Genomic DNA, 21,683 nt, shown 5'->3' on the forward strand with positions numbered 1-21,683 from the left:
AGACTTCATAGTACATTTTATTTATTGTTTCTCTTGTTTTGTGTATTTTGAAAATTTAAAATGTCTTAAACTTACAATGTTAAATGTTTTTGGAAATTAAAGATTATTGATCTTTTAGAGACTGCAGTCACATTATTATGCCTACATTGTTCTATTATGGTAAATGGACTGAACTTTTCCAGTCATTTTGACCACTCAAAGCGCTTTACACTAGAGTCACATTCACCCATTCACACTCACAAATGCTCACACATTCATACACCAATACACAGATCGGTAGGCAAGTTGGGGTTAAGTGCCTTGCCCAAGGGCACATCGACATGAAGCAGGAGGAAGCTGGAAATGAACCTACAACCTTCTGATCACGGGACAATTACTCTTCCCACAGAGCAACAGTTCTTAGTTGAAAAACATCTCAAAATGACAATATTGCCATTTATTGCAATCATTTCTAGGACAATTTATGATCCAGGCTACTTGTTATCCTGACAGGCCTAGAGCTTAACATGGATCTAAGTTGCTGCTCAGAGTCTGGTGTTGGTCGTACCTGTGCTCAGAATCAGAGGGGAGGCGGAGCCTCTATTGTCCAGGCTGAAGCAGAGGTCTCCAAGCAGGCCTGTTAGTGACGAAGCCTTCTCCACTCCCTCCAGCAGAACCACCACACACTGATCAGAGTATCCAGACACCTCTCTGAACCTCGCTGCTGGCACCAGGAAGCCTGGAAGAAAACCAGGACCGGGGAAAAGTGTGCCATATTAATGGATACAGCTAATGTTCTACACATCCCACAGGTCCTCAGTCAGATAAAGAGCACTTGTTTTATTAATCAATCAATCAATATTGATTGTGCTATAAAATAGCACAATCAATATCGATGAAGTAGCTCCTATAATGAGCTCAGAAGATTCGTAGTTCCACCAGGTGTTTGCTAATTTCTGCTGGCTAGTCTGAAGGAGCTGAGTGGGGGAGTCACAGAGGGAGGGCTGCTCTGTGAGATTCAAGCTTGGACGTTTGGAAACTGCAGCTCAGAGGAAGAGCTGTGCCTCGAAGGCAAAGCTAGTTTCCCCCAGGTGTTTCACAAAGCTGAATGATTACTATAGAGATCAAAGGATTTATCAATCATGCATGAAAGAATCAAGGCAACACTCCAGTTATGTTTTTAATGAATGAATTACATTATAACATAATATAAAGCTAAAAAAAACTTGATTTTACATGATACAGCCTCTTTAACAATGGGTTTATTTGTTATAGGTATGGACATGTACTATATAAGATTATGTAAGTGTATGAGGAGTGGGAATATTCAATCATGTTTATTTGTACAAACAATAAATAGAACTTAGATGTAAAACTGTGATTTTATTTTGTGGTGAGGTAAAAATAGGTTCTGTGAATAATTAGCCCCTCAGACAGACCAGAGAGGTCTGAGGAGTCCCTCTGGTTTCAGGACATGCCTGTTAACGCAGCAGACACCGTCTCTCCCTCCAGGTGTGTCAGTGTGAACATTTCTCACCACAGGTGATGAAGGTCTCCAGCAGCTGCTCCCTGGTCAGGCTCTCCTCCACCTCCACCCTCACCACATCACAGCCCGTCCCCTCTGCCTCCTGTTTCGACTACAAACACACACAGTGGAGGCGGGGCTGAGCAAGGAGCCACAATGAGACAAGAGGCGCGTTGCCATAGAAACATAAGAAATGTGTTACTGCGTGCTGCGAGAAACGGAGCAGCGGGGCAGGAGAGAAGGATGTGAATGAACACAAAGGGATTTTCTTGGCACATCGCTGCCATCAGAGAGAGAATGTTTGTCTCACAATGATACACACCACTACAGAACATCCGCTACTGGAGCTTGGTGGCTAAGGAGGGTGAGCATCTTAGATAAGATATGCCTACAAAGCCTTTCAGGTGATTACATTTACAGATTAGTGTCTTTAAAGATGTTTTTAGTCTTTTAATGTCTCCGACAGCCGCCACAGTTACTGACAGACTAGCAAAATCTTTTCATTGTTCTCTCCCCGCCCCATCGACTGGCTGTGGTAGTTCTCGACTCCAGCAGTGTCATCACATCGCATTGCTGTTTGCACACAATTTCTGTTTCATTGCATCACCCCAAAGCAACAAAGAAAGATTTCCTTTGTGTCTGTGGCGAAACCAGCAGCCGGCTGGCCCGTACCTTGACGCAGTGAGCCACCAGGTTCGCGATGTACTCCTGGCAGCTGCCCTCCAGGCCGTGAAAGAACAGGTTCCCGTACTGCTCCACCTGGACATCAAACAGGAAAACAAAGCGCGTTTGAACCCAGAGTAGCCATTCTGAAGAGGCTTATTTGATGGATTAAAAGTAACTTTTTAAGACTGGCAACCTTAAAGCAGGGATTAAATATACTTTTTCTGCTTCTGATAGCACCTTTATTTTGGATACAGTGATTTATCACTGGTGGAACAAAATATAATTTTGGAGTTTAAATGAATAAAATCATGCAAATCTCTAAGAATTTGCAGTAAAACCAACATTATCAGAGATCGACTCACATCAGTGGCGTTCCTGGATTTCTGACCTTTTGGTGGCACTGATTTGAGATTTAATTTCCAGTTACCTGCCTGTTATCAGTGTTTTATTCTATCTATTCATTATTAAGCTATCAAACTGCGATAAAGACAGAAAATTAATATATACTTTAAATGACGCCCACATTTATATGATAAAATATTTTTCTGTTGGTCTGATGTAATATTTTCATTTTAAATGTCATGTTTCCATTAAGTGTAAACAGAAAATCTTCATAATTAACAGAAATAAAGGCTTTCGAACATCCATCTGTGTGTAATCCATCCACCTGTATAATGTGCTTCGCTTTGTGATAAAGTTCCTAAAATAAATAAACTTTTCAGTAATATTCTAATTTCTTGAACGGGTCTGTCTGTACAGCTTGGTTTCACTTCAGGAATTACTCAATAAACCAGATCAACAGGATTTAAACTGTCTAACATAAATTATTAATTTGACACTAATTCTAATTTCTGACTGATGAAATATGAATATATTTGGTCTTTAATAACATCTTTGTGGTTTATCCGTTTTGGAGGTTGCATCATTTTCCCGTCAGCAGAGCCAGCAGAGGGCGCTGCAGCGGCTAGGAAAGGTTCAGCACACTTCAAACCCTTCTCTTCCTCTTCTTCTTCCCATCCGTCTCTTCATAACAACAATTTCCAATCTCATTTTCTGAGAATTTCCACCCCTCAACTCCTTGTGTTTTATTTAAAGAGGCGCAGTGTGTGTGTGTGTCGCAGTGTGTTCCTCACCAGGCGGACGCAGTTGTGCAGCAGTGGCAGAGGGAAGAGGGATTCCAGGGCTAACTCATCCAGACCCGACTCAGACAGACCTGTCAGAACCAAGCAAAGAGATGCATCCTTACATCTGCTCCGGCTCCTGGACTCAACCAATCAGACAACACAGAAAAACATGGAAAACTGTGTCTGTAGTGTGTATTTATGTACAGCAAAGGGAAATGACAACCATTGTATATCCAGATAACCACATTTCAGTCATGGTTATGCACATGAAAATTAAAAAACTATATTGCTGATAATTGTATGAATAATATTGAACAATGTTAGGCAAAGTGAATGTGACTTTGATGTCAAGTCATTAAAGTCAGAATTCTGAGATGAAAATAAAAACTGAGGAAAAAAGTTTTAATTTTGAGCTTAAAGTCAAAATTTTCACAAAAAAGTGAGAATTCTGAGATTAAAGCTAAAATTCTGAGAAATAAGCCAGAAATCTGAACCTTAAAGTCAGAACATCAACATTTATTTCATTTTTTTCCCAGTGGCCCTAATCCTCTTCTGTGGAGAATTAGAGAAAATTAATTTACTATTTAAACTTGTGGAGCCAGTTCTGGTTTTTAATCATATTATCTTGTACGATCTAGGTACTCTCAAAAAGAAGAGTTCAAAGAAATCCTTCAAACAACCAATATAAACATCCGACCACTGAATTTCATATATCAATTCTCCATTTGTCCACCTGTCCATCGATTGCAAAAATGAACACAACTCAAGCACAACAAACCAGATTAATCTATAAAATGTTTACTAACATGTTGGCTCTGTGCTGACGACCTGTAATGCAATAACAGTAATATAAAGAGGGAATGTTAATTAAATAGCTCTTCAATAGCTGCAATGAGTGAAACATGAGAGGTTTTGACACATCTATCACACTGATAGTTTTTGGATGTATGCATGGGTTTAAAAAGATCTGCCGTCCCATAATGTCCTGGTGGATTATTGATTTTATGTAACAAAAACAACAACAACAAAAAAACAAAACAAGAAGAAGCATTTTCAACTTTCTCACATGACTGATTTAATTTGAACTTTGATTCAATAAAAACTGGGCATCAACCAATCAGAGTGCTTCATGTCCCAGGCTCAGTTGTCTTTTATGTGCTGTTGCTTAGGGAGACGAGTCCGCTACATCAGTTCAAATGCATCCAAAAAACAAAAAAAAAACAAAAAAACAAAAAAAAAAAGCACCCAGATCCTTTAATCGACCAAATGGTTTCAGTGTGCAGTGATCACAGCTCTGATGTCATGCTGTTGTTGGCTGAGTGATGCTGGATGGGGCAGGCTGAGGCTGCCAGGTTTGTACCTTTGAGGCGGATGGTGATGCACTGGCTGAGAGGCTTTCTGACCAGATCCCAGGGAGAAAGAGGCAGTTCCTGACCGGGTAACCACTCAGTGTCTCCTGGAAGACACAAAGAAGACATGGGGATGGAAGGAAAGACGCAGGATGTACATGACTTCAAGGACTGCTCACAAACACTGTCACTGTACTGGTTGGGTAAAGCAACCGATGGGAAAAAAATAATGGCAAACATGGAGCCAAATAAGCACCGGTATATTCAGTAAATTACATTATGCATTTTGGTGCTGAATAAAAGCATCTTTTGAGAATAACAACCTCTAAAGCTGCAGAAGGTTATTATTATTATTATTATTATTATTATTATTATTATTATTATTATTATTATTATTATTATTTATTAAAGCTATTCACTCAGGGTGGTAGCACATTGGAGGAGCTCTGTTCTTTCATTATTTCATTTCCCTTTGGAATCAATAATGCATTTTTTTAATTTGATTTTTATTTTTAAAAAATGTGGGTTTTCCTTTTTTTTTGCATATTTGGTAAAACTGCCACCATGTCCTACTGAGAGTAAAATGTGTCAGACAATCTGTGAAAAAATCAAGCTACTCTGACTTCTCCCTGTTGTACTGAAAATCTGCAGAACTGCAACCAGTCCCAGTCAGAAACAGCCAATCAGAGCCAGGAGGAGGGTTTTAGTGCGGCCAATCAAGCTTGTGTATGAGTTGCTCACAACCTCCCCCTCGAAGACAGCGCTAGGTCCAACCAGGCTTCTTGCACAGTTGAATGGTTGTCGTGGAGACTAAAGGATTTATCAAACATTCATGAAAGAATCAAGGCAGCACTCCTTGATTAGGGAATAACATTATCAAAAGACCTAAAGCTCCAAAAAGTCTTTTTTACATAATAATGCTCCTTTAATACATTTATTCCAACGATAATAATTTAAATCCATCTGTCTCTAGCTACAGTATTTCATATGGAGCCACATCTCACAGCATGGTGTGTTAAGGATGTGTTGCATTCAGGTGTAAAGAGCAGTTCCTTAACATTTGGTCTCTGAGGACGCTGCTACGGGGAAATAAAAAGGCCAGTAATGTGCAGACGTGTTGGCAGGTCAGCCAGAGACCAATTACTCTGACCAGCTCTTCGCTTTGTCCTGAGGTTGTAAATCCTGCTCAGGGTGTTGGAAGGCTGACGTTCAGGCTCTGGATTAGTCTCACTTTCAGCTGAAAGCTTATTAAACTACCGCTGCACTTTTCTAACACCCACAGCAGAAACAGCCTATACTTTTCTTCTTTTCTTTGGAAAGTGCAGCTTGAGTGGGCTGCCACAAGCACTGCTGCCAGATCGGTCTGGTAGCAAACTGGGCGGCTGCTTCTTCATCTTCTATTCAACCTAACCTGGTGATCAAGTGTGACTTTATTCAGGACAAAATGATCACAAACTGGAATAAACCAGCAAATCACAGCAGCTTTCTGGAGTCTATAAGAGATGTTTCTTTTTTCCAAAACCTAACATCAGCAATGATTTTAATTTGACATGTATATCAAAGGATGAAGAAAGTTGTGAGAAAGAAAATAAATATTTGTAAAGGGAGTACCGATCAGGATGGAGGAGATGCTGGCAGGAGTGAGGCCCAGCAGGGAGCGCTGTGCGTCCTCTCCACAGAGGATCTGGAGGTGAGAAATGAACATGCTGCTGAGGGCGGCACTCAGCTGGGCCCAACGCGTGCCGCGGTTCACCGTCACTCTGCCCAGCGCCGTCTGGCTGGAGGAGTGGACCTTGGCCTCCTCCTTGTCCTCGATGGGCCCCATAGGACACATGGGGCCAGTTAATCCGGCCGAACACTGCAGCAGCACCAGGACCCGGTATGAATCTTTGGAGGGGTGGAAGAGAGAGCAGTGAGCTGTAGCATAAAGGGATCATAAGCTGAATATCTGCTAAACTTTTTCACATGTTGTCATGTCAAATACCATGGTTAAACACAGAGGTGCACCGATTGCAATTTCCAAGCCGATCACTGAACTTTAATAACCGCCAGTTCATATTTTTTTTCCAACCTCACAGTAGCCACGTTTCCATTACAAACCTGCACAAAACTTAATCGATATTCCGCTAATGTGGGAGGAAAAAAACACAGTATCGTAATTGTGGTGTTTCCATTAAATAAAAAACGCAATTAAAATCACATGTAAATAAGTTTGTTCATGCGATAAGTCATTAAAAAGCATCCTGTGCCATCATCCTCTTCCCACTTCCAAGTTAATGTGGTTTCTGGCAGCAGTAACATCTGGTTGTTGGTCACGCGACTCAAGAGATGTGAAAAAAGTGTTCCCATTGCATTTTTGGCAAAATAAACTAATTTCAAAAAGACGAGAAAAACGGCCTCATCCTAGAGCCAAAATTTTTTACCAAAAAACCAGAGCTTTTTCAAAACTGTGGTGTTGGAAACGCAGCTCATGTCAGGTGTTATCAGGTTACAATGCACCTTCAATGTTCCAATTTTAGATCAGTGCATGAATTCAGTTTCTCACTTAAATAAGCATCGGCTGATCACCCAAAATGAAGGAAATCAGGGCTGACTGATCGGCCGGCAGACTGATCGGTGCACTCCTAGTTCAATGCATTTTATTGGGATTGTATGTGATACACCAACACAAAGTAAAGGACAATAGTGAAGTGGAAGGCAAGGAAATAGTCTTGACAAATGTGCAGTGAAGTTTCTTGATCCATTTGCCACGCGAAAAACCCCCCAAAAAGTTAACAGCAAGACACATCCACCAAAGAACCTGAGCGGCCATTACAACGCTCTGCCGGAAATATGGAGATTCACAGCTCAGGCGGGACAATCTGTTGACAAGATAATTACTTGTTTTCTTGTCAACACATAACCTGATTTGTGGGGTATTATTTGTGAATACCCCACAAACTGGGTATTTATTGAATAGTGGTCCATAGGGGGCAACCTGAACAACAACCTGAACATTCAGCCAGACCTCCAGCTTAATAGTAAGATCAGACCAGTGACCCAGTCTAACACCACACTGCTGGGAGGACTCTCATTTAAAGGTCTGAAGAATCTCAAAGACTTGGCAATTGATGTTCAACAAAATCGACAAGCATAGATTACTTTTCTTAACATCAGTATCAAGTTTTTAGAATTGTGACAACCCCAGGAGGAAGAAGATCAAGCATTGCATCTGGAAGTGCTTCATGGTTTCCCTTGTTACAAGCCATTAAATGGAGTAATTTTTTTATTCAGAAAGTTTAGAAACACCTCAAAGACAAATCACCAACACAACAACCCCACAGTCCACTCTACCTTTTTCCACTGCAGCCAATAACGTCATGGTGTGTATGTTTCCTGCACAGGGAGAGACTTTTGTAGACGTTACAGCACGATTGGCTATGCAAATAATAAACCTCTCATGGATGAGCTGCTGATCACAGCATGTCTGATAGTTCACTTATTTTTGTTGCCTTATTGTAATCAAATATCCATACTGCAATATGACTGTTTCCCTGTGGTTGGTAAAAAAGCCTCATGGCTGTACTGTACTCAATCGAGTGAAAATCAGAGAAAATCTCAGCAGTGAATGTAAAGAAATGAAATGCATAAAAACGTTGTGTGCATGTATGCAGACTCAGGCTATGTTCACAGAGTAGCTCTCAACTCCCATTTTTTGCTGATATCCATCTATTTTTGCGCAGTCATTTATACTACTAAATAAATCCAACTGCAATGAGATTTCTGTGTGAACGGATTAGCACCTCAAAGCAATCCGCAAGAGCAGAGGAAAACCAGCAGCGTCCATGTACGGAGATTATATACAGATGTTATGTATAGACATCAATACATACTCCTGATTTTTATTATGTACACAGGTGGCAAAAATCTCATTTTTGGGGGGCAGTGGTGAAGTGATTGGAAATGGGTTGTTTAGTGAAAAAAAACGCATTTGGGCAAAATAATACGAATTGTGTCACATTCACTAGCTGTGTGAATGCAGCCTTAGGTTTGTCAAAAAATTAGGAGTTTATTCTTCTTTACTAAGAAACGTATTCAGTGCAGCGATATCAGAAGGCTTCACATCACGGTCATGAACTCATTCTGCTTTTTACTACACATATTTTAATTTGCTTACTTACATATTTTAATTTGCTTACTTACATATTTCAGTTTAATTCTGAACAATCCTAAACTATGGATGTGGGGCTCAATAAGCTTGTAAGTGCTCATTAAGCTGTGCAGCCTCCTCACCTCCCTCCCTGATAAAAAAGCCCCAATTTAATTAAAATTGAACAGTTTTCACAGATTTCAAATGACAAAAAGTAAGTTATAGTGGCTGTAGTTCTAAATAGCTGATATAGATTCATGCTCTGCACACCCTGTGGAAGAAAGAACATTTTAACTTCCTACAGTGTTCCTACTCTGAGCAGCAGGTTTAAAATAATGAAATGTCTGATAAAACATGTCCCCACATTTGATTATGGCATGAAGGTAAATAAGAATAAACACAATGGCTCTATTAAAGCACAAGTAAAAAAAGATGAACACTCACCAAGGTTTTCCAACAGATCCTTGCAGTCGTCTGTTGCTACATCATGAATTGTGCGATTACACTTATCCCTCCGCTCGATGTCCTGCTCACTGTGGCTGCACAACACCTCCAGACACTCCTGCACGTATACACACGCACGCACACACACACACACGCACACACACACACACACACACACGCACACACACGCACACACACGCACATGCACACACATGCACACACACACGCACACACACGCACACACACACGCACACACACGCACACACACGCACATGCACACACATGCACACACACCAATAAATCATATGAGCGCAAGACAAAAGCTGTCTCTCTTTCAAGTAACTGTAATTTGCATAAGATTAAGTGTGCAGACAGATTCTAAATTCGTATTAAATGCACTCTAGTGAATGTTGTCCTCTAAGGACAGAAACTCCATTAGCTGCTGGTGTGAAGATGGAGCAGGTGAACGATTCACAGAGGATTTACTCAGGTGAAGAAGAAACAGTTTATGGATCAGATTAAAATGAAACAAGTATGGACAGATTTATCACATATAATATGAACTGGGCACACTGAACATAGTAGTATAAACAGCATGTGAACATGTATGACCGAACATGTATGACACTGTTCCTAATTGTTCCACATGTTCTAAAGAATCTAAAAACAAGTTAATGACAGGCTCTAAATGAACAACAATGAAGTGAATTTTGTGAAATATTATGTCTGTTTTATCTAGAGATATTGTGTTAGGATGAAAGGTATGAAGTTTGAACTAGAGCTGCACTTTTTTCACCTCCAATACCGATATCCGAGGACAGAAAAACAGCTTAATTGACTTAAAATGTGTCTTTTGTTTTAAATACAAACTTAAATGTACTGAATCACAAATTTATTTGATAACTCTGCACTAGTACAGACACTTACATACACCAATAGCTTGGTCAAACCGAAACAACACAACTTTAAGTTGTTCAGTCAGCCTCTTATGGAGTAGAACAGCCAATGAAAAGTATAAATACTAAAGAAAGTGAAAGTGACAAAAACAAAAGGTTGACTACTTTGGTCAAACATGCAAAAATAAACTGCAACAAACCTCTCAAATGGTTCAGAAAGTGCAATTAGTAATTATAAACATAATATAAAATAAATAATAAAGCATGACGTCACTTGGAGCACAAAGCTCCCACATTTGTCCCAAATTTTGGAATAAATCTAGTAAAATATCAAACGTATGATAGGTTTAGGTTTGTGTTGAATGGTGACACAAGCCTAAAGCGCTGCTGTAACATAAGCAGACACACAGCAGCAGTGGTGGGAAAGTGTGTTTCCTTCACAGGAATCTGACTGCTTTTTAACACACAGTAAAGGCAGAGCCGTCCAAACCTCTTCTCTCTGTGGGTTTAGCCACAGTTTTTTACTGCAGCTCTGCTCCACTCAAATTAACAGGAGAAAATGTTGGAGCTCACTCTAATCATCTGCTCTCTTTCTCCATCCACAGACATTCAGTTTAACAGAAACCTGCTCTTTTGTAGAGGGAAACTTTCCCTAAATACAGTTAAAAGGTGTTAAATTAAGTTCATTGTAGGTTCTTTTGAACCTATGATGAGTCAATTACTGCCACAACTGATAAAAATACTAAATCCTCCAGTAGATTAGAAAACAGCATGTTCATTTTGGAAATCAGCCCAGATTTCCTTAATTTTGGGAGACACTTGCATGTGAGCAAAGTTCTAAAAATCAACCAACTCAGTGACTTTCTTGTTATATTAAGCAACATTTCAGACAAAAAAATCAGTATTGGACAAATTCAGAATCAAATTTGTCGGCAGGCTTTTTAAGGATCGTGATTGGCCAGAAAACTGAACTTTTTCTGAAATCGGTGCAGCCTTTGTTGCTGGGTGTGGGTCCGGTCGTTTTACCTTGAGGCCCAGGGCAGCGGCCATGTGTGCTGGAGTCCAGCCGTCACTGTTGGCCTGGTTCAGGAGGGCGGCGGACAGAGCTGGTCCATCCGGTGGGTCGGAGGGATCGCTGTGGTGCAGCAGGAGACGGAGCACGTCTACGTGTCCCGAGCGGACAGCAGCATGCAGCGCTGTGCAGCCGTCCTGTACAGAGGTCATGTTTGAATTAAATGAAATGTAGCGTATTAACATAATGACCATATACTTGTCTGTCTACCATGTCAATTGTCTCTTATGTTATCACTTTTGATCAAATAATCCATGTGCTCATTAATCTGAAGTGAATCCTTTCCTTATGTACTAATCTACTTTTCAGCTCTGAAGTTATTTTCAAACACAGATAAGAATCCTTCATCAGATACAACAGACAAAATCACAATGAGTTACCAACTGTTCTACATTTATGATCAATAAGACGTATATATAGATTTAAAAATCATAAATCAATCACAATCATATTTCCTGATCAGCAATAAGAGGAATATATAAAACTGATTAAATAATTTCATCAGTTTTATATATTCCTTACATTGCTGAGAAATATATAAAATACTTTTCAATAGAAGTATTGAAAATAGAAGAACAGAGGTCATGTACTTGCTGAAGATTCTCAATAGAAGTATTGAAAATACTTCTATTGAGAATCTTCAGCATTGATTAAGCTCAGATGGTCAAAAACCTGGGGGAAAAATCTCTTTTGAAACTATCTCTACTTTACTCTCATATCTAACCTGGTTTCTATGCAAAATTAAAAAAAGCAGAGTACAGTAGAATTATCTTCAGGGAAACATTACATATTTTAATGAAATGTGGTGTGGACTGGATATTCTGAGAACGTTCAGAGTGTAATATTTACAATTCACCACATCTGTCTCGCTTTGCCCTGACTTTGTTTCAATATAACTTCTCACTTGCGCTGAAATATTTAAGTTTCTTCAAGTTGTTTTTTAGAGCTTTGGATCAGCTTCTTGTTTTTAGCACCCCCTTTGTCTGTTTACTTGGCACCGGCGTTCCAGTTCCCTAACCTGCTAACTGGTTTAAATTCCCTCTAAAACATTTACATGTGGAGTAATAAACACACTGAGTCCACAGCGCCTTGCAAAAGTCTTTACAACCCATTAACACATTATCCAATTAAATGTGAGTAGATTCACTATTGTCCATGTTTTTGGATAATTGTGCTTCTGTACAACAAAAACAAAGCATTCTGATCCTGATTCTGCAAGAAGTGTCAGTTTATCATATAAAAATCCCAATAAAATACATTGACGTTTGTGGCTGAACAGCTTTAAATATGGAAGCAGTCAACAGGATAATTTAGAATAATTTATCCTGTTAGAATAATAATTTAGCCAGTAGAATTTGGATGACGTGTTGATTAAAACAATCAGTTGGAGTCAAGGTTTCCATTTGGAACTTTGTGTGGGACACATAATCTTTTCAGGAAAAAAACAAGGGGATAAACATTAAAACACACACAGCTTTCCACACTTAGCCTCTTGTCTCAGCATCTGCAGTACGTTGTCAGAACAACTGCCTTGAAACCATTCTGAGAATCACTGACCATGCAGTTTCCAGCATTTTAAAACATTCCAGACTAATTTCAGACTGTACTGATTACTATTTGAATGTTAAATTATTGGTTTTAACAAAAAAATTAAATTAAAATTTGGCCAACATATTTGTTTAGGCCTAAAATATGTTTGTGCTTCGGAGGTCGGATATGTTACAGAGCACAGCAGAAACAGCGGGTTAAATATAGAACAAAGAAAGTAACTAAATATAGGGGCTCATCGCATGCTGCCACAGCAACTCACGGAGCTCTTATGGTTACTATGGAGACACAGAAAGCCAGTACATCAATGGGCTCACACGATTCAGACCACCGAACCCCGGAGACTACTGAAAATCCTTTGTGTGGAGCGAGTGAGTGTGAAACAAAGAGTGTTACTACGTAGTAACAAGCAGTCAGGAGACAGGATGGGTAACCCCAACCCAAAAAAAGAGAGAAACCAACCAAACAAACAAACAAAAAAATATATATATATAATAATAATATCAAATTTTGTTATTCAGAGGAAAGTTTTTTCAGTTGTACCAGAAACCACATAATAAACCACGTGAGTCACAACAGAATGGCAGGATAGCAGAGGAAGCCTTACTGTGTTGGTGAGTGAGCGATTGGCTCCTGCAGTCAGTAGAGCCTGAGCACAGTTCAGGCTTCCTGCCTCACAGGCCAGGAACAGGGGAGTCTGGCCCTGGGCCGCCAATGGGTCCACAGCGGCTCTGGACGCCAGCAGAACCTCCACGCAGCTGCAGGGACAACCGCCACGTTAACAACTCTCCTGACGTCACATTTTAAGATATTATAATTAATAACAGGAATCAAGTTTCTGGAAAATATCGTTGACTGGCTCAGTCAAAGTTCTATGGATTTAAACCTGATCCCTAGGGCTCATTTATACCAACAGGTTTCCACGTTTTAAGAAGATTTAAGTCAACATGCAAAAAAAATCAACTGTTGTGAATTATTTTTGAAAAATGCATGAGCTATCATTAAGATATAACTATGTATTTATGTTTTAAAAAACTTGGCTATTACCTCTGGCAACATGGCATGTTTTTGTGATGTAAAAAAATAAAAACATGGTGAATCTTTTCTGAGATTTTCCCAACTTTGATGTTACGTATCACCTGTATGACTTCATTCAAAAACTAACTGAAATTATTTTTGGGGAAAATAAAAAAATACACAACTCTGGAAAAAATGAGAAGACCACTTAAAATGTTCAGTTTCTCTGATTTTACTTTTTATAGGTATATGTTTGAGTAAAATGAACGTTGCTCTAGTCTTGCCAGAAAAAAACCTTCACAGAATTTACGAGTTTAAGTAGTCCCACAGTGACAAAATGTAAAACTGGTGATTGACGTTTTTAAAGTCAACCTACATTTTTTTAAATGAATTTAATACTTTTTAAGACATGGAAACCCTGTTAAAATACATCCAGGTCACTATGATGCTTCAACAACCATAACCATGATGCTCTGAATCATTAATAATCATAATGTTGATGAGTCAAACTCGCTCTTTGACAGGAGAATAAACTAATCTCAGGCATGTGGTGTGACTTTTGCTTGGTAGTGGGACTAAATAAAAAGAGCGGATCGTGGACAGTTCTTTCACCGACAACAAACACTGTTACCATGAGAACCAGACACTTGTACAGAGGGTGCAACATTAATAATTTACTTCTACATTATGCTCCTACAGGCTTCCTGTCATCCCTCATTGCATGACATAAAAACTGTTCATGAGACTCCTGGACTATGAGTTTAATTCAAATGTCAAGTCTTTGTATTTCTGACTAACGTGTGACTCAAATCCAAGTTACAGACTTGAGTCCCTCACTCCACTGACACACAGGTCCTTGCCGAAAGAAAATTTAGATGACGACACCATTTCTGGTAATCATTTGCGATATCTGTTTTGGTTTATTTTCAGTATTTAAACTTAATCAAACAGAGAAGAGTTCAGCCTTTTAGTGGTAGTAGAGGAAAATGCCTGTGAAAAACGAGCCACTCTGTTCACAGTGCCACTGAGTCATGACTACAGAATAACTAGTGAACATTACTGAGTAAGCTGTTTGAGAGTGTGTGTGTGCGTGTGTGTGTGACTAGGACTTGAGAAGGGGAGGTGGAGTTGAACATCCCCCTCTATAAATACCATGGTGATCGGATGTTACAGTGCTGCACATACCAGAGCCCCGCCGGCCTCATGTCTTTCGGCTGACGGAGGTTGGTTGAAACTTGAAAGACGTTTTTAACAAACCTTTAAACACCACTGCATCAGTCACACAATGTGTGTGTTTATGTGGACAACCAGAAGCAACAATCTTTGAACCGTAATTACATTCATTTAACCAGAAACACAAACATTTAGGTTGGCACCGAGCATCAGAGACACTATTTCCATGTCTAATAACAACTGATGACATCAGGTCTTTATTTACCTAAATAAACAACTGAGGCAGCATTGAAATATGGGTCAAACTAAAAATGGAAAACCTCCTCCTGCATGTAGAGTTTTCCATTTCTATAAACAGGGTTCCTAAACTCAGACTATGTATGAACCTTTTATAGAAGAGATCCATGTCATAATAGGTTTCTGGGTGCATTGAAAAGGAGGGTTGGTCATAATTCAAAGGGCAGAACAGAACGAAAGGAAAGCAGAAGCAAGAACAAATAAAGAAGAAAACAGAGAAAGACAATGGAAAGCAAGATGGGGAGAAACCTTTGAAAGAGTTTTGAGGGAGTCAAAACCAGATAAAGGGGCACAAGACATGAGAAGAAACCTTACGTTTGTGTAACATTATTTTCACCATTTTTGTTGCTGTTGGCAACACCTTAATTTTTTCAAGAGCCATACCTAGTGAACAGTAACTGATTGATAATCCTGATATTTGAGAGACTTTTCATCCTTTTGAAGCGATAGACTTTATGAGACATGATAAATTCACATCAACTTTGTCAGATTCCATGTGGCAGATCCATCTAATGCCAGGTGGTGATAGCACTTTATATCAAGAGTCTAAGCCATCTAATTTCTTCAACCTATCCAGTCTTCAACATCATAGTTAGGGATGAACTGATCCATTTTTCCATTTCCGATACCAATTATTATATCAATATCAGAGGTTTAGTATTGATCGAGACTGATCCCAAGCTGAATTGACTTAAAATGTTTTGTTTTTTAAACAGACACAAATATACTGAATTGTAAATTCATTTGATAACTCTGCACAAATATGTCACAATTAGATACCAAGCTTCACAAGGTTGATCAAACATGTAAAAATAGGTTTCTGAATTTGTTCAGTCTCTGCAGTTAGTTGTAGAACAGCCAATGTAAAATAACCTTGGTCAGAAACGTAAAAATAAATCCTTCAAATAGTTCAGAAAGCTAAAATACCAATTCTGAATATAATGTAATAAAGCATAATGATGCTCAGAGCACAAAGCATAGAGTTAGACAGAATAGATCTGCGCTTATGGATTGGGCACATTGTTATGATACCAGATCTAGAATTTATTTCAATATTGGAACAGATACAGATATCAGCATCTCATCATAGACAACTATTTTAAAGACATCAGCTAGGAATTAAATCAGTCATTTTGATTTGGATTAACTAATTGTTGTCAAATGATTCATAATAAGTACAAAGAATGACAGATACAGGTCTGTCCTTTGCAGAAGCGTTTAAATGAGTCCCACCTGGCGTGACCGTGGGCAGCAGCAAAGTGTAAGGGTGTGAATCCATTTCCATCCAAAATGTCAGCAGGCAGCCCTGCAGACAGCAGCAGCTTCACACACTCTGAACGGGAGAAGAGCAGAGGAGGAGGAGAGGTGATGTAGTACCCGGCTCGAAAACAGTAGAGGCACCCACACTTACATAAAAAAAACACAAGCCAGAAGACACAAAGTACAGTCATTACATGTATAAATACTTCATGTAATTCATTCTGCACATAAAAGTCAAAATGTGAAATGAACTTTGCTTAGTAAACAGACTTACACACTGTTGTCACAAAAGTTAATATGAAATACCAAAGATGAATCGATGAGCCTGGGAGCCTCAGAGGAAACTCCTCTGGGGGCCACAACGCCTGGGGGCCATGGCTCAGATCAGGACAAACCAGAGCTAAGAGCTCCTGGGACCTGGAGCCAAAGCTGTGCTGGTTTCATGAAAGTAAGAAAGATCTGACCCAACAGGGGGTGTTCATCATCCTGCCCCATGATTAGGATGTTTCCTGGGATCAGAACAGGCTTGACCACAGAAAAGGTTCCTGTTTGATTTCTTGTTCTGAATTCTTCCCGAGTTTTAAAATAAGTTACAAATTTATTTGATAACTCTGCACCAGCACAGAACACTTAAATACACCAATAGCTTCACAAGTTTGGTCAAAATGGAAAAACAACTTTAATTTGTTCAATCAGCGCAGGTAGAAGTAGAACAGTCAATGAAACATAAATAATAAAGAAATTGAAACTGATAAAAACAATGGGTTGACTATCTTGGTCAAATAGTCACTCAGAGCACATAGCATAGAATTACACTGAATAGATCTGGTCTTATAGAAGGGGCATATTGTCTCTGATACCCAATCTAGAATAGTTTTCCATATCGGGGTGCGATATCAGTATCGGACTGAGGCATCTATAAGCAAAAACATCTAAGAATATTAATGCAACACAGAATGAGGGTTGTTTGATTTTTTTGTCCCTCAGGCTCTAGTCTGAGGGACAACATCCATCATGGATCGATGATGACCAAACATGTCAGCCTAGAAACCAGCAGCAGAGAGGCACACAAAGATCTTCAAAGGAGTTCATCGCCCGGTTCTTGTAGTTTGTGGTTGTCAGATGAATGAGCGTGTAATGTTTGCTGATGTTACATCTCCCACATGACAGCCCCGCATTCTCCTTCACAATCTAACAGCAGCAGACATAATGGGATCAGCCACTGCTCACGCAGTTACAACTTCAGTCCACCTCTGTCTGATCTCTGCATGTAAACATAGCGGCTGTACAGGTCAACCTGCTGCCGCACCGTTCTTCTCTTCAACTGGTAAGTTCTATTATATCAGCCCATCAATCTGAATCACCAATAAATAAATTAAAATGCTACATTTTATATGCCCAGAAGGGTTTATATTCAATATTTTACACTGTCATACAGTTGTTACAGTTTTTGCTTAATGTAGACAAGAATTCACTATGTTCTTGCTTTGTTGTCCAATCAAGATGAAGAAATCTATGGTGTAATTATTATGTGTATATTAGGTGTATTATTATTTTTCTCTCTCCTCTTTTTGGTGCGCTCTACATTAACTCTAAGCTGTTCTTCAGACTTAAATCACATTAAAGGCAAAAATAGAAGCAAAAATAAACCCCTGATTTCTATGATAGTTTCACTTGAAGCAGACAAACAATGGCGTGTTTTATTCCCTGTAAGCAGACCAGGTCATTAGACATCTACCTGCTGTCAGTCAACAGGTTTGTACACAAGTCAGAAGTTATAAATGAGCAAACTGTCAAAATCATCAGCTTTCAACAAAAGATTACAACTAATGAAGTTTTACTTACCAGTTTGTCCATTCTGAGCAGCAGCAAACAAGGCAGAAGTTTGGTTGTGACCAAGGTGGAAGTTTGGGTCAAGAAGATTGGGCGAAGTTTCCAAAGTAGTGGTAGAGGCGATGTCAGTGGGTGAGGTGGTAGGAGTGATACTTATGGTGGTTCCGTTCGAGTCTGGTTGGTTAAGCAGCATTGACAATAAAGTGACATTTCCCTGGGAAGCAGCTTGGAGGAGCAGGAGGTGCCTACTGTCCAGGGCAGCAGGCCCACCGCTACTTAGAGAGGAGACTACGGAGGGACACCAGCCTGCAGGGTGGAGGGAGGAGGAGGAGGAGTACAGGTTAAACTAGGACGAGGAAGACCAGGAGTGAGACTAGAAGTACTGAGCAAGGGAGAGCAAGGGCATGAGAAGGTGGAAGGGAAGGAGAAAACGTTCAGTTTTCACACACATTTTACAGAGCAAGCTCCTATGTAAACATTTCAGGCCAAAAACTGAAGCATCAAATTCATCAGTCTAACATGTGGTCAGACAAACATTGTTCAAACCAACCACTGAACAGTCAAACAAGTTCAATAACAACAAGAAGGCAACTTGGAAAAATGCAAAGCATAATGACAAAAACATAAAATTAACAATATTCCATGCGCATGCAACTGCACGTCCTAGTGACGAAGGATAAGACACCAAGACGAAACTTCATAATCCTAAACTTGATCCTAGATTTGATTGTAATTTTATCAAGCTAATCACTTTTAATGTTAGAAACAGTTATGCTTCAACCTTTGCAGGTAAAGTTCGAGGTTCCCCTGATGAAATCATACAAAACTCTAAATATAAATAAAATACACTGATCAAACTTAGTGGAGATTTTGTCTTTGTCTTTTGGGGACAGTAAAAGTATAAAAAGTGTTCATTATGGTACTTTCTGTAAAAATATGAAGTTTTGTGTGACGTCACCAGGAGGGCTAATAACTCTGACCAATAGAGAAACTTTAAAGACTTTTAGAATCTCCTGTTTTTGTTGTTCAGTCAACAGGAAGAAACAGCAAGTGCTTGAAAATCTATATTTAAACGCAGAAGATTTATTCATTAAAATCTTTGCATTGTAAAAAATGATATAACTTCTTTCTGATTACATGTATAGTCAAATATCAGTACAGCCAATGCAAACCATTTTTTAGTGTTAGCAGATGAGAATAGTCTGTAAATGGTTGTAGTACATCTAATAAAAAACAGCAAAACACAAAGACAAAGACAAAATACAAACAGCATACATATTCCAGGTATATGTTAATCACTTAGCAACATTGATAAAAATCACAAAATTCCTGAAAAACATAATCGGAACTTGTTAGGGGAAAATGACACATTTTATGTAAAATGATTTCAACAAGACAGAAAAATGTTAGAAAATACTTCTGCTGTTTAGCGAATAGCCACTTTTACAATAGTGTTAAAAACAACAACTAATACTGATACTTTATTCAAAACTGAGTTAGAAACATATCAACTGATCTATTATGATTAAGTCTGCTTACTGCAAAGATTTCGAAACTGTTTTATTCCACCAATTAATGTATATATTATCAGTGAACTCTTGTCTGGTTGGCTAGCTTATGAAGAAGCTACTTGTTTTATTGTCACAACTTCAGATCTGTTACGCAAATCCAATTAATGCTGATTCAGAACTTATTTGAAGATTTAATTTTACATTTTGCTCTAAGCATGTGGTCTGGGTGCTGGCTCTTCTAGAAACAACCAATTCTGGCAAAGTCAAAGTAAATAAAGTGTCTCGCAAAAGTAATCATACATCTTGAACTTTTTCACATTTTTTTCAGCTACAAACTCTTTTTGTGTATATATTTATAAATTTATGTCACAAATCAACAAAAAGTAGTAGATAGATGCTAAGTGGAAGGAACATTTCACGTGGTTTTCACAAGTTTTTGTTATAAATAAAAAACTGAAAAATTTTTAGATTTTGCTCCTGATTGAATTCTTGGACTGGATGGAGAGCATTTACAAAAAGTTACATTCAAGTCTATAAAAAACTGAACTGGATTTAGGTCTGAACTTTGATTGGACCATTCAAACACTTTTATATCCTCTAAGTTGTATTTAGCTCCACCCACTTCTTCATCAATCCTGACGAGCTTCGTTATCCCTGCTGGAGAAAGGTATCCACCATCATAATGCTACCATCACCATGCTTCACCATGGACATGGTGTATTCAAGATAATGTGCAGAGCATTCGAATAGTTTCTTGTTGTTAGTGTGGGCTCCATAACGTAAAAACTGCTCCTTAAAATGCTCAAAACCTAAAACTCCGCTTTAAACAGAGTTTAAACCACAACTTTATGCCTAGCCTGGTTTGGGAAAAAGCCAGGACAAATATTACTAATATTTGCTTGGGACAAATTGATTGACTTTATTCAGAAGCATCAGTGTAAAGAGGGCTGAATGGTACACCCTTCAACAGATTTGTATTTGTAAAAAATTGTTAAATTGTATATTATTCTCGTTTCTATTCACAATTACAAATTACTTGTTTCTATTCTATTAAAATCTTAATAAAACTCATTAACGCTTGTCTTTGTATTGTGAGGAATTTTGTGAAAGTTCAAGGTCTATAATTAATTTAGCAAGGCACTGTAGATAATATAGTTATATTATTATACAATAGTCCTTCACCCACAGTAATACATACATCATCAATTGAATATTGATTTAATTATGAATTGTTTTAACCAAATGAAAAAACTATAATTGATGATAGTGTCTTGCAAACACGATCAAAGAGATTATATAAGAGTAATAAAGCTGGAGTGGGGGAGTATGCTGCGTGTGATGTTGAAAAGCAACAAGGGGATAAATAAGAATGAAAATTGTAATTAATATTAATTTAGAATCAACAATACTATTAATTTATATATATATATATATATATATATACATACATATATATGTGTGTGTGTGTGTGTGTGTGTGTGTGGTGTGTACTTTAAAACAGGGCATGAATGTATATTAATTAATTCAAAATACACACTTTGTAACATTCCACAGGAAAGTTTTAGAATATATTTAGTAACGGCTGTGTTGTTAGAGCTTTTATTATCTTTTTTTTTTTCAGATTTAAAGCAAAGCGAAAAAGTTAACAAGACAATATGAATACCACTTGATTAGGGTTTGTAGTAAAATGAGTAAAACTTTTGGAAAAATTAACAAAAAATGGTTATTATTTTTAATCATAGCATGTGAAAATATACAACAGCAAAAATGAAATTGCTGAAATGTTTAACAACAATTTGTTAGTAGTTCACATTCATGAAAGATGAGACAGAAAAAACAGTGTTCAAAGTTAACTGATGA

The 21,683-nt window shown here is 38.4% G+C and overlaps 1 protein-coding gene across 4 annotated transcripts in view; it reads right to left on the minus strand.

Annotated features, from left to right (window-relative positions):
* The window catches only part of cttnbp2 (cortactin binding protein 2), a 77,679-nt gene that overhangs the window by 7,700 nt on the left and 48,296 nt on the right, over positions 1–21,683 (minus strand). For 2 of the 4 annotated variants that reach the window (XM_088006591.1, XM_015009938.2), the window contains exons 5-16: positions 18,325–18,618; positions 16,453–16,552; positions 13,340–13,490; positions 11,139–11,321; positions 9,217–9,334; positions 7,977–8,018; positions 6,255–6,530; positions 4,655–4,750; positions 3,304–3,383; positions 2,177–2,263; positions 1,517–1,616; positions 548–718 (exon numbers count right to left, since the gene is read on the minus strand). In XM_088006591.1, coding sequence (XP_087862717.1) covers positions 548–718; positions 1,517–1,616; positions 2,177–2,263; positions 3,304–3,383; positions 4,655–4,750; positions 6,255–6,530; positions 7,977–8,018; positions 9,217–9,334; positions 11,139–11,321; positions 13,340–13,490; positions 16,453–16,552; positions 18,325–18,618 — 1,698 coding nt within the window. The remainder of the gene's footprint in view (positions 1–547; positions 719–1,516; positions 1,617–2,176; positions 2,264–3,303; positions 3,384–4,654; positions 4,751–6,254; positions 6,531–7,976; positions 8,019–9,216; positions 9,335–11,138; positions 11,322–13,339; positions 13,491–16,452; positions 16,553–18,324; positions 18,619–21,683) is intronic. The other 2 variants (XM_015009939.2, XM_015009940.2) reach the window with 1 other exon arrangement.

This window comes from Poecilia mexicana, unplaced genomic scaffold (genome assembly GCF_051168715.1).
Source record: "Poecilia mexicana isolate PSO_F unplaced genomic scaffold, ASM5116871v1 scaffold_6, whole genome shotgun sequence".
Taxonomy (NCBI): Eukaryota; Metazoa; Chordata; class Actinopteri; order Cyprinodontiformes; family Poeciliidae; genus Poecilia; species Poecilia mexicana.